This window comes from Nipponia nippon, unplaced genomic scaffold (genome assembly GCF_047370975.1).
Source record: "Nipponia nippon isolate SJK-2023a ecotype South Korea unplaced genomic scaffold, ASM4737097v1 scaffold_46, whole genome shotgun sequence".
NCBI classification, from domain to species: Eukaryota; Metazoa; Chordata; class Aves; order Pelecaniformes; family Threskiornithidae; genus Nipponia; species Nipponia nippon.
In genome coordinates this window covers 115,080-128,071 of record NW_028262365.1, presented here as the reverse complement: position 1 = coordinate 128,071, position 12,992 = coordinate 115,080, and the positions used below count along the sequence as shown (strand labels likewise).

Below are 12,992 nucleotides of genomic sequence, written 5' to 3'. Positions count from 1 at the left end.
TTGTCGCCTCCGCGCCGCCGTCGCCCTCTGCCAATCAGCGCACGTGACCGCGGCCGGCCCCGCCCACCCGCTCCCTCACGTGACGCTGGGGAGGCTCTCGCGAGAGGTGGCGGCGGGGCCGGGACCGGGGAGCGGGGAGCGGGGACCGGGCCGGGACCGGGCCGGGAGCGGGAGCGGGAGCGGGAGCAGACGGGAGCGGGGCCGACAGCGGGGCCGGGCTAGGCTAAGAGCTGGGCCGGGCCGAGGCGGGACCGCGGCCGACAGCGGAGCGGGGCCCGGGCCTGGAGAGAGGCCGGGCCGAGGCCTAGAGCGGAGCGGAGCCGCCGTTCCCTCCGGGGGTAAGGTGCTGGCGGCGGCGGGGCCCCCCCACGGGGATGGTATCCCCCGGGGCCACCCGTGGCCCCCGCCCGGGGCCAGATCTGGGGCTCAGGCCCCTGGGAGGGGTCTCGGTAGGGCTGTTCCCGGGTGTGGGGCTGCCCCGCGGGGGGGTCATACCGGTCTGTGCTGCCTTCCTGCCCCGGCACACCCCGGTATCATCCCCCAGCCCCCCGATCTGCCCCCCCGATCCTCCCGGGACCCCCCCATCTCCCCCTCCCCCGGGACACCCCCAGACCCCCTGGGACACCCCCATCTCCCCTCCCAGGCCCCCGGCACCGCCATGTCGGACAGCGACGACAGCAACTTCTCGGAGGACGAGAGCGAGCGCAGCAGCGAGGCCGAGGAGGCTGAGGAGAACGAGGTGAGGCTGAAGGCTGCAGCAGGGGGGATGGGACACGCGTGGGTGCCCTCCCTCATCCCCTTCGATCTCCCCCAGGCCGAGGAGGAGCACGCCAGTGCGGCTGGCAGCGAGAAGGAGGAGGCCGAGGAGGAGGAGGAGGAAGAGGAGGAGGAGTATGACGAGGAAGAAGAGGAGGAAGATGACGACCGACCGGCCAAAAAGCCGCGCCATGGCGGCTTCATCCTGGATGAAGCTGGTGAGCTGGGGGGGCCGCGGGGGCATTGAGGGGGGTCGCTGCCGCCCCCGCAGCCCCACTCATTGCCCTTAACCCCCCCAGACGTGGACGACGAGTACGAGGATGAGGACCAGTGGGAGGACGGGGCCGAGGACATCCTGGAGAAAGGTGAGGAGCGTCCCCATGCTGCTTTGGGCCCCCCCCTGTGGCTTTGGGGGCCTCCCTGCGGCTTTGGGGCCCCCCCCGGGTCCTTTCCCCACCCTGGAGGCCCAAGGAAGAGGATGGAAGTGCAGCTCTTTGGGGGCCAACCCACGCCCTCTGGCTCTTACCCCCCCCCAGCCCCTTTCCCCCCCCAAAACCCATCACTGGGGGGCGGGAGGGCTGGCACGTCTCCCCTGCCTCCCACTGTTCATCTATCCATCCCTCCTTGTGTCCATCCATCCGTCTGTCTGCTCAGCACATCTCATCCGCGCTCGCCTGGGGTTTTTGTTTTGCTTCCCCCCCACCCCTTTTCCCCCTGTGCTGCCGTCTGAATTTTGATTCCTTCCCCTTTGTTCCCCCCTCACCCGCGGGTGGTTTTGCCGCTATTATTTGCTCCATCCTCCACCGCCACTCCTTCCTCCCGAGCAGAAGAGATCGAAGGTAAGCCCAAATCACCCCACCGTCCCCCCCCATTTCCCCTCGGGGTCCCCCCCTCCTTCCCCGGGGCCGAGCAAGCCCAGCCCACCCCCCCGTGCCATCCCCTGGGGGCGAGATCCCAACCTTCCTCTTCCTCGCAGCTTCCAACATTGATAACGTGGTGCTGGATGAGGATCGCTCCGGCGCTCGACGGCTGCAGAACCTCTGGAGGTGACAGCAGCTCTGTCCATGTGTCCGTCTGTCTGTCAGGGCGGCAGGGGCTGCGCTGACGCCTCCCCCGCTCCTTTTCTCTCCCCAGGGACCAGCGTGAGGAAGAGTTGGGCGAGTATTATATGAAGAAATACGCCAAGTCCTCGGTGGGAGAGACGTGAGTCTCCATCCTTGTCCCCGTCGCCAGTGCGACGGGGAGCGCCCCGCCCTCTCCCCACCACCTCTCCTTCTGTTATTTTTTTATAATTTTCCTTTTCTCAGCGTTTACGGTGGCTCTGACGAGCTCTCAGACGACATCACGCAACAGCAGCTGCTGCCTGGAGTCAAGTGAGTCTCAGAGGGGGGGAAAATCCTGCGTAGTTTTGGGAGGAAAAAAGAGCAAATCGGGACAAGCCACCCCGTAACGGTGTTTCCTTCTCCGCCCCCGTGCAGGGACCCCAATCTCTGGACCGTGAAGTGCAAGGTGGGCGCTGGGGGGGGATGGCGCAGGGGGGGCTCGGCACGGTGCAGGGGGCCGCATCCCCACCCCTAAAACGTTCTTTTCACCCCCAGATAGGCGAGGAGCGTGCCACGGCCATCGCCCTCATGCGGAAATTCATCGCTTACCAGTTCACCGACACGGTGAGGCCACGGGGGAGCCGGGCTGGAGCCAGAGGCGGGGTGACAGTGCCGCAGTCTCCCCAACGTGTCCCCAATGCGTCCCCTCGTTCTCCAGCCCCTGCAGATCAAGTCGGTGGTGGCCCCCGAGCACGTCAAGGGTTACATCTACGTGGAAGCCTACAAGCAGACGCACGTCAAGCAGGCGATCGAGGGGGTGGGCAACCTGCGCATGGGCTACTGGAACCAGCAGATGGTCCCCATCAAGGAGATGACCGACGTCCTCAAGGTGGTGAAGGAGGTCACCAACCTCAAGCCCAAATCTTGGGTGCGCCTCAAGAGGGGGATCTACAAGGATGACATCGCCCAGGTGAGGAGGGGAAGCGGACAGGGACACCGTGGAGGGGGACACACGCAGCTCACCCTGTGTTTGTGCCCCCCAGGTGGATTATGTGGAGCCCAGCCAGAACCAGATTTCCCTCAAGATGATCCCCCGCATCGACTTCGACCGGATCAAAGCCCGCATGAGCCTGGTGAGTGGATCCACACGGTGCTGGTGCCGGCACCACTGCCACTCCGCCGCCCTTTGCTCACCCCCCACTGCCCCCCGCCCCACAGAAAGACTGGTTCGCCAAGAGGAAGAAGTTCAAGCGACCCCCGCAGCGGCTTTTCGATGCCGAGAAGATCCGGTAGGCGACGATCGCCGCGCCGGGGGACATCAGCTCTGGCCCCAAAAGACCCCCCGGGGGAGCTGCCCTCGCCGAGGGAGGGCTTTCATCCCGGGGGGGGGGGGCTTTTGCCCACCAAGGGGGTGATTTGTGTTTTGTCCCAGGTCCCTGGGAGGTGACGTGGCATCCGACGGGGACTTTCTCATCTTCGAAGGCAACCGTTACAGCCGCAAGGGATTCCTCTTCAAGAGCTTTGCCATGTCGGCCGTGGTGAGTGCCGCTGCCCTGCCACGCCGGCGTTTGAACCCCAAACCTTCCGTTTTTCCCCCAAAACCGCCTCCTTTCTAATGCTGAGGCCTGTTAGGAGGCTGGTGGTTCCTTGGTGGGGATGGTGCCACCAATCCGGGTGCATTTTGGGGTGGAACGGGGCGTTTTGGCCACTGGCTCTGCTCTTGGCAGATAACAGAGGGCGTGAAGCCCACTCTGTCAGAGCTGGAGAAGTTCGAGGACCAACCCGAAGGCATCGACCTGGAGGTGGTAACGGAAAGCACAGGTAAGTGAGCGCCGCCACTGTCCCCCTGCCATCCCCTCCACGGCGCTAGCCCCTCACCATCCCCACCATCCCAGGGAAGGAACGAGAGCACAACTTCCAGCCTGGTGACAACGTGGAGGTGTGCGAGGGTGAGCTGATCAACCTTCAGGGCAAAATCCTCAGCGTTGACGGCAACAAGATCACCATCATGCCCAAACACGAGGACTTGAAGGTCAGGGAGTCCCTGGGGAGCGATGCCGGATGTCTCCCAGGGCTGCTGCAGCCACCCGGACCCTGTCAGCCCCTTCTCCCTGTGCCCACGGTGTTCTCTTTTCCCCCACCCCCAGGACATGCTGGAGTTCCCAGCTCAGGAGCTGCGGAAGTATTTCAAGATGGGTGACCACGTCAAAGTGATCGCGGGGCGTTTTGAGGGCGACACGGGGCTTATCGTGAGGGTGGAGGAAAACTTCGTCATCCTCTTCTCCGACCTCACCATGCACGAGGTATCTGGGGGGTGAAAAGTCCTGCTTGGTGCCCAAAACACGCTGTTTTTGGGGGGAAAAAGAGGAGAAACGGCTGCATCTCGTGCTTCTTGCCACCAGCTCAAGGTTCTGCCACGAGACCTGCAGCTCTGCTCAGAGACGGCGTCTGGCGTGGACGTGGGGGGGCAGCACGAGTGGGGTGAGCTGGTGCAGCTGGATCCCCAAACCGTGGGTGTCATCGTCCGTCTGGAGCGGGAGACCTTCCAGGTGAGTCCTAGCTCCCCGGGGATGCCCGGAGGAGCCACGTCCCCCGCCTGGGGCGGGGGTTTCCATGCTCATCCCTGTGTCGGAGCTGTGTTCCCTGCTCTGGGGGGTTTTTCCGTGCTTGGCCCTGTGCCGGAGCCGTGTCCCCTGCCCCAGCGGGGTCCCCGTTTTTGGCCGCCCCCTTCCCAGCCTCTTGCTGTCCCGGCAGGTGCTGAACATGTACGGGAAGGTGGTGACGGTGCGGCACCAGGCTGTCACCAGGAAGAAGGACAACCGCTTCGCCGTTGCCCTCGACTCGGAGCAGAACAACATCCACGTCAAGGACATCGTCAAAGTCATAGATGGGCCTCACTCGGTAGGGGCTTACGGGGTTGGGGGGGTGGTTCTGGTGCTTTGGGGGCCCTCAGGGGGGGCTCTGGGTCCTTGCTGGTGCTGCTCTGGGTCCATCCCTGCTGCAGGGACCGTCCCTGGGGTGAGCTGGGTCCCTCCTGGCACCGTGGGGGGCGGTCCCTGGTGTATTGGGGTCCCTCCCGGCACCCCCCTGTATCCCTCCCAGCACTGAAGGGACACCGGGTCCCCCCTACACCTCTCCTGGCATCGAGGGGACACCAGATCCCTCCCAGCACCCCTCAGGGTCCTTCCCATTACTGAGGGAAGGATCTGGTCACCTCTCTGGGACTTTTTACTGGGGCTTAACCCCTCCCTTTTACCGGGGCAGGGCCGCGAGGGGGAGATCCGGCACCTCTTTCGGGGCTTCGCCTTCCTGCACTGCAAGAAGCTGGTGGAGAACGGCGGCATGTTCGTCTGCAAGACCCGGCACCTCGTCCTGGCGGGCGGCTCCAAGGTGGGGACCCACCAGGGACGCCCCTGGGGACTGCTGGGGGGGCTGCAGCCCCCCAGTTTTGCCGCTGCCCCCCCTCCAGGTGCCATTTTCTCTCCTCACAGCCACGGGACGTCACCAACTTCACCGTGGGTGGCTTCGCCCCCATGAGTCCCCGTATCAGCAGCCCGATGCACCCCAGCGGGGCTGGTGAGTCTTGGGTATCCCTGAGGCCGGGGGGGTGTCCCCAAGGACCCCCCCCGAGCCCCATCTCGGTCCCACAGGCCAACGCGGTGGTTTCGGCGGCGGCGGCATGAGCCGTGGCCGCGGGCGGCGGGATAACGACCTCATTGGGCAGACGGTGCGCATCTCCCAAGGACCCTACAAAGGTGGGTGCCTTCTGGCAGGGTGCTGGGTGCCTGTTTGATCCCCCCCCAAACAGGGGAGGGGGCCTCAGGGATGCCCAGACCCCCACCCTGAGCCCCCATCCTGCCTCGCAGGCTACATCGGGGTGGTGAAGGACGCGACGGAGTCGACGGCCCGCGTGGAGCTGCACTCCACCTGTCAGACCATCTCGGTGGACCGCCAGCGCCTGACCACTGTGTGAGTGGGGGGGCACGGGGACACCGGGGTCAGGGTGGCCCTCGGAGACCCCCTGACGGGTCAGGGTGTCCCTCAGCGTCGGTGACGCTTCGGCCAGAACCTCCCCTAGGGGCAGATGACGCCCGCAGACATGAGCAGGGCTCTTTTAGGGCGTCCCTGTCTCCCCCTGGCACCATGTCCCTGTCCCCTGACACCCGCCTGTCCCCACAGGGGCTCACGGCGCCCGGGTGGGATGACGTCGGCCTACGGGCGCACCCCCATGTACGGCTCGCAGACCCCCATGTACGGCTCCGGCTCCCGCACCCCCATGTATGGCTCGCAGACCCCCCTGCACGATGGTGAGTGGCACGGGGGGGGGGCTGCAGGGATTAGGGGGACCCTGGGGACACAGAGGTGGCCCTGGGGTAGCCTGGGGGGTGGCCCAGGATGAGATGGGACCTTGGGGGATACAGAGGGATGGAGGGAACTGGGATTAGGGGGACCCTGGGGGGGATGCTCCCGGGTGAAGTGGGGCCTAGGGGGACATGGAGGGGACCAAGGGGACAGGGGGATGGACGGGACAGGGACTGGGGGGACTCTGGGGACTTGGGGCTGGCTTGCAGGGGGACGAACCAGGATGAGATGGGAGCTTAGGGGACACAGAGGGGACCCCAGGGTGATCTTCTGGAGGTGACGGGGCTCAAGTAGGGTCGGGGACATGGAGAAGGGGGGCGTGGGGGGACTGACGGAGCCTCTGCGGGACCCTCGCAGGCAGCCGCACGCCGCACTACGGCTCGCAGACGCCGCTGCATGACGGCAGCCGCACACCCGCCCAGAGCGGCGCCTGGGACCCCAACAACCCCAACACACCCTCCAGGTGGGTACGGGGGGGTCCCTCCCACCGGGACGGCCCCATTTTGGGGTCCCTGGCCACCGGGATGGCCCTGCTGTGATGATGACAGTCATCTGTCCCCTGTAGGGCCGACGAGGACTTCGAGTATGGCTTTGATGACGAGCCCACGCCCTCGCCACAGGGCTACGGGGGCACCCCCAACCCGCAGACCCCCGGCTACCCTGACCCTTCGTCCCCCCAGGTCAACCAGCCCTACAACCCCCAGACCCCCGGCACGCCGGCCATGTGAGTGCTCCCTCTGCCCCACCGCAGGCCCCGGGGGACCCCGAACCGCAGCTCGGGGGGGAAACTGCTCCTGGGGGACCCCAAACCACGGCCCTGGGGGGTAACTGTGCTCTTGGGGGACCCCAAACTATGGCTCTGGGGGGGAAACTGCTCCTGGGGGACCCCAAACTATGGCTCTGGGGGGTAACTGTGCTCTTGGGGGACCCCAAACTATGTCTCTGGGGGGAAACTGCTCCTGGGGGGCCCCGAAACACAGACCTGGGGGGAGCCATGGTCCTGTGGCTCCTGAGTTGGGGTCCCAGGGTGAAAATGCAGCCCCAGGGGACCCTGAACCCCCCCCCATGAGGGGGGAACTGTGCTCCTGGGGGACCCCAAACCATGGCCCTGGGGGAGAAACTGCTCCTGGGGGACCCTGAAGCCTCCGACCCCTGTCCCTCTGCCACCTCTCCTCTCCCCGCCCAGGTACAACACGGACCAGTTCTCGCCCTACGCCGTCCCCTCGCCGCAGGGCTCCTACCAGCCCAGCCCCAGCCCTCAGAGCTACCACCAAGTGGCCCCCAGCCCCGTGGGCTACCAGAACACCCACTCACCGGCCAGCTACCACCCCACGCCGTCACCCATGGCCTACCAGGTACCCCCAGCCCCCCTACACCCCCCTACATGCCCTCATAGCCCCCATATAACACCCTAAACCCCCTTGTAGCCCTGCTACGACCCCCAAACCCCTCCCATAGCCCCCCTACACCCCCTTGTAGCCCCCCTACAACTCCTAACCCCCCCCTATAGCCCCCCTACCCCCTCTAACGCTGCCTCCTCTCTCTCCTGCCAGGCCAGCCCCAGCCCCAGCCCGGTGGGCTACAGCCCCATGACTCCCGGGGCCCCCTCCCCGGGGGGGTACAACCCCCACACCCCCGGATCGGGGATCGAGCAGAGCTCCAGCGACTGGGTGACCACCGACATCCAGGTGAAGGTCCGTGACACCTACCTGGACAGTCAGGCGGTGGGACAGACCGGTGTCATCCGCAGCGTTACGGTGAGACCCTCAGGGGGACTTGGGGGGGCGATTTCGGAGCGGGTGGACATGCAGGGTGACGCTGAGCCCCCCCATTTTGTCCCTGTAGGGCGGGATGTGCTCTGTCTACCTGAAGGACAGCGAGAAGGTGGTGAGCATCTCCAGCGAGCACCTGGAGCCCGTCACCCCCACCAAGAGCAACAAGGTAGGGTACCCCCTGGGCCCCCCCCCCCCATCCTGGGGGCCCCCCAACGCTCTCCCCACATCCCCCCGCACCCCGTCGTCCCTTGTGGACGTTCTGGATCCCCTCAGGTGCTACACCAGCCCCTCTGGGACCCCCACCCCAAGGCCCCCTTTCCCCCATTTCCCCCCTCCCCTCGCAGCGCTAACACCCACCCCATTCCCCCAGGTAAAGGTGATCCTGGGGGAGGACCGTGAAGCCACGGGGATCCTGCTCAGCATCGATGGGGAGGACGGGATCGTCCGCATGGATTTGGAGGAGCAGCTCAAGATCCTCAACCTCCGCTTCCTCGGCAAACTGCTGGAGGCCTGAGGGCCCCCCCGTGACCCCCCCACTGCCCCCCGTTTTCTTTTGTGTCCCCCCGTTTTCTGTCTACCCTCCTCTTTTTTTTTTTTCCTGCTGGTTGTAGCGAGGTTTAGGTGTCGAATAAACGCCTGTGGGTGCCGCACCCCCTTTTTTGTGCCGGGGGGGAGGCCGTGGGGCTGGAACTGGGGCCCCGTGGAGCCGGGGGGGCGTGCCTTGAACCGGGGCCCCTGTTCTCCGCGGAGCTGGGGGGGGGAGGGAGGGGTTAAACCGCCCCCCCGTGGGGCTGGGAGCGGGTGGAGCGGGGCCCCCCCGCCGCCCCATGGAACCGGGGGCTCCGTGCCGGCCCCGCACATGTGCTGCCCCCTTCGCCCCGCCTCCACTGCCGCCGCCTCCTCTCATTGGCTCTCCCCACGCAGGCACCGCCTCCCCTCCGTCGCCATTGGCCAGCAGCCTTGCCGCCATTGGTCCGTCGGCCCTCACGCCCCGCCCCTAGCGTCTTGCCTCCGCCCCTACTCTCTCTTCGCCGTCTCTCATTGGCTGGCAGCGCGGGAAGGTGATTGGCTGCGGCGGCCGCGCCTGCGCTGTGGGGCGGGCGGTGCGGGAAGATGGCGGCGGCGGTGGCGGGGCGGGCGCTGGCGGCCTGCGGGGCCTGCGCCGCCCTGGGGGCCCGCCGGGCCCGCGCCGCGCTGGGCCGGGCCGCCAGCGGCACCGCCGGCACCGAGGCGGTGCTGCGGGAGCGGCTGCGGCGGCACCAGGTGGGCTGAGCCCAGCGGGCAGGGCAGGGCCGGGCCCGGGCCCGGGCCTGGGCCTGAGGAGGCGGTGAGGGTCCCGCGGGGCGGGGGGACTCCGCAGGTGTCCCCGGGTGTCCCCACATGTCCCCGAGCCTGTCTGGCCCTTCCCGGCCCGGGGCTCCGCGGCCGTCCCCGTCCCTCTCCGGGTGTCCTCGGGGGTCCCCCGCCTTCTCTGGGGGTCTCTGACTGTCCCGGGGTGTTCCCAGGGCTCCCCGGCTGTCCTTGGCCGTCCTCGGCCATCCCTAGGCCTCCACTGGGGTCCCTTGGGCTTTCTGAGTGTCCCTGGCCATCCCTAGGGCTCCATGGGTGTCCCCAGGTGTCACTGGCCATTCTCGGGCATCCCTGGGGGTCCCTGGGATTGCCTGGGGGGTCCTCGGTCATCCTCACATCCCCAGAGCTCCCGAGATGTGCCCAAGTGTCCCCAAAGGTCCCAGGAGGCTCCTCGGCTGGCCCTGACTGTCTCTGGGGCTCCCTGGGACTATCCTCAGACCTCCCCAGGCCCCTCAGCCATCCCCAAGGCTCCCCCCTTGTCTCCAGGGCTCACTGTGTCCCCCCATGTCCCCCTGCCCCGCAGGCAGCAGAGGGACCCCTGGGACGCACCCCTGGCCCAGAGCAGGAGGAGGAGGAAGAGCGGCGGCGGCGGGAGCGGATGGCGGCCGCCCGGCGGGTGGCCCTGCGCCTGGCGGGGCTGCTGGGTGCCGGCGGTGGTGTGGTGCTCGTCTACATCTTCGGTGAGTCCCCAGCGTCCCCCGCGTGTCCCTGCTGCCGCTGCTGCCACCGCGGCCCCTCCTCACCTCCGCTCTCCCCCCCCACAGGCAGCAACGCAGTGGACGAGCACGGTGCCAAGGTGAGGGGCGCTCAGCCACGGTTCCCCACCCTCTTCTTTAGGCAGGGGGACTGTGCCGATGTCCCCTCCCTGCCCTTTGGGGACATCTTGGGGACACTGCGGGGGCTTAGCACCTTCCCCCTCTCCCTCCCTTACCCACACACCCTGACCTGTTTCCTTTCCTGGCCTTTTCCCTTATTTTGGGGTCTTCTTTGCATCAGGTGGAGCACTGGGGCCTCATGTCCCCAAGGGGAGTGGTATGTCCCCAAAGGGAGCGGCACGTCATCAAAGGGGCTGACAGTCCTCGTCACACCCCGGGGAGGCGTTTTTCTCACCCAAAACCCCTTTTTTGGAGAATCCGGGAGGTGTCGAGGGGGGGTTTTGATGTGTGGCGTAGCTCCCCAGGGAGGGAGAGGTGCGAATTGCTCCAGTGTCTCCGGTGACCAGCGGGGGGGACACGGGGACATCAAACGGGATGACGGTGGGGGGGCGTGCTGAGCAGGTGACAATGACACCAGCGGGGTGATAGGAACAGCAGTGGGGTGACGAGGATATCAGTCGATGGAAGGAAACTGTACGGAAACGGCGTCACCTACCTGCGAATTGTCCCTGTCACCTCGCGTGTCCCTTCCCCCTCAGTCACGCAGCCCCTCCGGTGCCACCGTGACCCCTCCAGCATCACCGCGTCCTTCTCGCCGTCCCCATCCTAACGCTTCGCCTCCCTCTTCTCCCCACAGATCCCCGATGAGTTCGATGGCGGTGAGTGACGTCCCCAGATGCCCCTGGGGGGGTGACAGCCAGCGCAGGGCAGGGGACACATTGCATCCTCGGGGCCGTTTGACACTTGGATGTCACGGCCGGAGGCTTTTACGATGTTTTTAACACCCCGTTGTTACCCAAAAGGGACTTTTTGGGGGGCGTTTTGGTCTTTATCCTGGTTGGGGGGTGGCGGGGGAGAACTGTCACCCCCCTTGGGGACAGCAGGGACCCTGTGTGACCCTCACCTGTGCTGGCCTTGGCTCCACAGACCCCGTGGGCATCCAGCAGCTCCGCAGGACCTACAAGTACTTCAAGGACTACAGGCAGGTGTGTGGGGACACATACTGGGGGGGGGTTCCCCCCATTTTGGGGGATTTTGTCCAATTGGGGGTGGCTGTCCCTGTCCTGAGAGCTTTTTCACTCTCCTGGGGAGCTTTGTCCCCATTTTGGGCACATTTTGGATCCCCATCCCCTCTTGAAGGACCTTGTCCCAGTGCTGGGCAGTCACATCCCTGTTTTGGGGTCCCCTGTCACCCATTTGGGGGTCTTTGTCCCCGCTGGGGGGGGTCCTTTGTCCCCACCTTGGGGTCCTTGTCACGAGGCAGGGGCTTTGTCCCCGTTTGCCAGGGCACTTTGTCCCCATGCTCCAGCCCGTGCCCTGTCCCCTTTTGGGGACCCTTGTCCCCACGCCGGTGGCTCATCCCCACACTCGGGGGGCTCCACCCCTCCCCCTGTCCCCCCCCTCAGATGATCATCGAGCCCACCAGCCCCAAGCTGCTGCCGGACCCCCTGCGCGAACCATACTACCAGCCCCCCTACACCCTCGTCATCGAGCTCACCGACGTCCTGCTGCACCCCGAGTGGTCGGTGAGTGTCCCCCGAGCCTTCCCGTGCCCCCCCTGCTGCCACCACCCCCCGTGACACCTCCTCGTCCTCCCCAAACCAGCTCGTCACCGGCTGGCGCTTCAAGAAGCGCCCAGGCATCGAGAGCCTCCTGCAGCAGCTCGCGCCCCTCTACGAGATCGTCGTCTTCACCTCCGAAACCGGCATGGTGAGCGCAAAGCAAGGGGGACGCGGCCACCCCAGGAGGTGACGGAGCCACCCCAGGAGGTGACAAGGCCACCCCGGGGTGTACCCCACTCTCTCACACCTGCTATTCCCCCCCCAGACCGCCTTCCCCCTCATCGACAGCGTGGACCCCCACGGCTTCGTCTCCTACCGCCTCTTCCGCGACGCCACCCGCTACATGGACGGGCACCACGTCAAGGTGGGGGGGCCAGGGCGGGCAGAGGAGGGGGACAGGCACCTCGATGACCCCCCCGCCCTCCGCCAGCCCCTCTCTGTCCCCCCCTGTCCCCTCCCCAGGACATCTCCTGCCTCAACAGAGACCCGGCGAAGGTGGTGGTGGTGGATTGCCGGAGAGAAGCCTTCTGCCTGCAGCCCTACAACGGGCTGGCGCTGCCCCGCTGGGACGGCAGCTCCGATGACCGTGCGCTCTACGACCTCACCGCTTTCCTCAAAAGTGGGTAAACGCGTCCCCAAACATCCCCGCCTCATCCCCGACCCCCCCTCCTTCCCCCAAACCCCCTCCGACCCGTCAATCTCTGCAGCCATTGCCCTCAGCGGGGTGGAAGATGTCCGGACGGTGCTGGAGAATTACGCGCTGGAGGAGGATCCGCTGGCGGCTTTTAAACGACGCCGGTCGCAGCTGGAGGAGGTGGGGACGCGCCGGGGGGGACACGCGTGACGCACCAGGGGGTGGCAGCACCGAATTGCCTGTAACGGCTGTTTTTTGCCCCAAATCGGGGGTGCAGGAGGAGCAGCAGCGCCTGGCCGAGCTGGCGCAGGGCAAGAAGCCGACGGGGCTCTTCCTGGGTGCCCTGGCCGGCCGTCTCTGGCCGCGCTCCAAGCAGCAGTGATGTCAGCGTGATGTCATTGGGATGGTGCCATGATGTCAGCGGGACGTTGGTGTGATGTCGGCAGCGCAAGGCAGGGGGAGGGGGATGCAACGACACCCCCGTTTGCCGGTGCTGCGGGAGCAGGGGGTGACGTGTCACCCGGACCTGGACAGTGCAGTCGGAGGCACCGGCAACCCCGTGGCAGGGGGGGGGCCGGGCATGGCCCCGGTTTTGGGGGGATTTGAGGGGTTTTGGGAGGGGGGCTCGACCCCGG

The 12,992-nt window shown here is 66.6% G+C and overlaps 2 protein-coding genes across 5 annotated transcripts; both read left to right on the top strand.

The window, feature by feature from the left end:
• The first annotated feature begins 103 nt into the window (after positions 1 to 103).
• SUPT5H (SPT5 homolog, DSIF elongation factor subunit) lies at positions 104 to 8,586 on the top strand. Of its 4 annotated transcripts, XM_087729748.1 has the most exons (30): positions 104 to 338; positions 644 to 739; positions 815 to 974; positions 1,056 to 1,121; positions 1,584 to 1,595; positions 1,733 to 1,802; positions 1,891 to 1,959; positions 2,064 to 2,129; positions 2,235 to 2,265; positions 2,355 to 2,423; positions 2,518 to 2,769; positions 2,843 to 2,932; positions 3,018 to 3,088; positions 3,232 to 3,337; positions 3,527 to 3,620; positions 3,695 to 3,831; positions 3,947 to 4,102; positions 4,202 to 4,348; positions 4,554 to 4,700; positions 5,064 to 5,189; positions 5,291 to 5,375; positions 5,450 to 5,554; positions 5,666 to 5,768; positions 5,979 to 6,106; positions 6,519 to 6,624; positions 6,727 to 6,885; positions 7,348 to 7,516; positions 7,715 to 7,918; positions 8,007 to 8,102; positions 8,307 to 8,586. In XM_087729748.1, the coding sequence occupies exons 2-30, from the start codon at positions 659 to 661 to the stop codon at positions 8,448 to 8,450; spliced, it is 3,249 nt and encodes a 1,082-aa protein (XP_087585874.1). In that variant the 5' UTR covers positions 104 to 338; positions 644 to 658; the 3' UTR covers positions 8,451 to 8,586. The 4 variants fall into 4 exon arrangements, with proteins under 4 accessions (XP_087585874.1, XP_087585875.1, XP_087585876.1 ...); XM_087729749.1 differs by lacking the exon at positions 1,584 to 1,595 and having other exon boundaries at positions 105 to 338; XM_087729750.1 differs by lacking the exons at positions 104 to 338; positions 644 to 739; positions 1,584 to 1,595; positions 1,733 to 1,802 and having other exon boundaries at positions 901 to 974.
• A 448-nt stretch (positions 8,587 to 9,034) lies between these two features.
• TIMM50 (translocase of inner mitochondrial membrane 50) lies at positions 9,035 to 12,953 on the top strand. Its single transcript, XM_087729761.1, has 11 exons — positions 9,035 to 9,199; positions 9,810 to 9,966; positions 10,051 to 10,082; positions 10,799 to 10,820; positions 11,089 to 11,147; positions 11,568 to 11,687; positions 11,767 to 11,871; positions 11,989 to 12,087; positions 12,186 to 12,342; positions 12,431 to 12,537; positions 12,635 to 12,953. Exons 1-11 carry the CDS (start codon positions 9,050 to 9,052, stop codon positions 12,737 to 12,739), a joined length of 1,113 nt encoding a protein of 370 aa, XP_087585887.1. The 5' UTR covers positions 9,035 to 9,049; the 3' UTR covers positions 12,740 to 12,953.
• Positions 12,954 to 12,992: the final 39 nt, after the last annotated feature.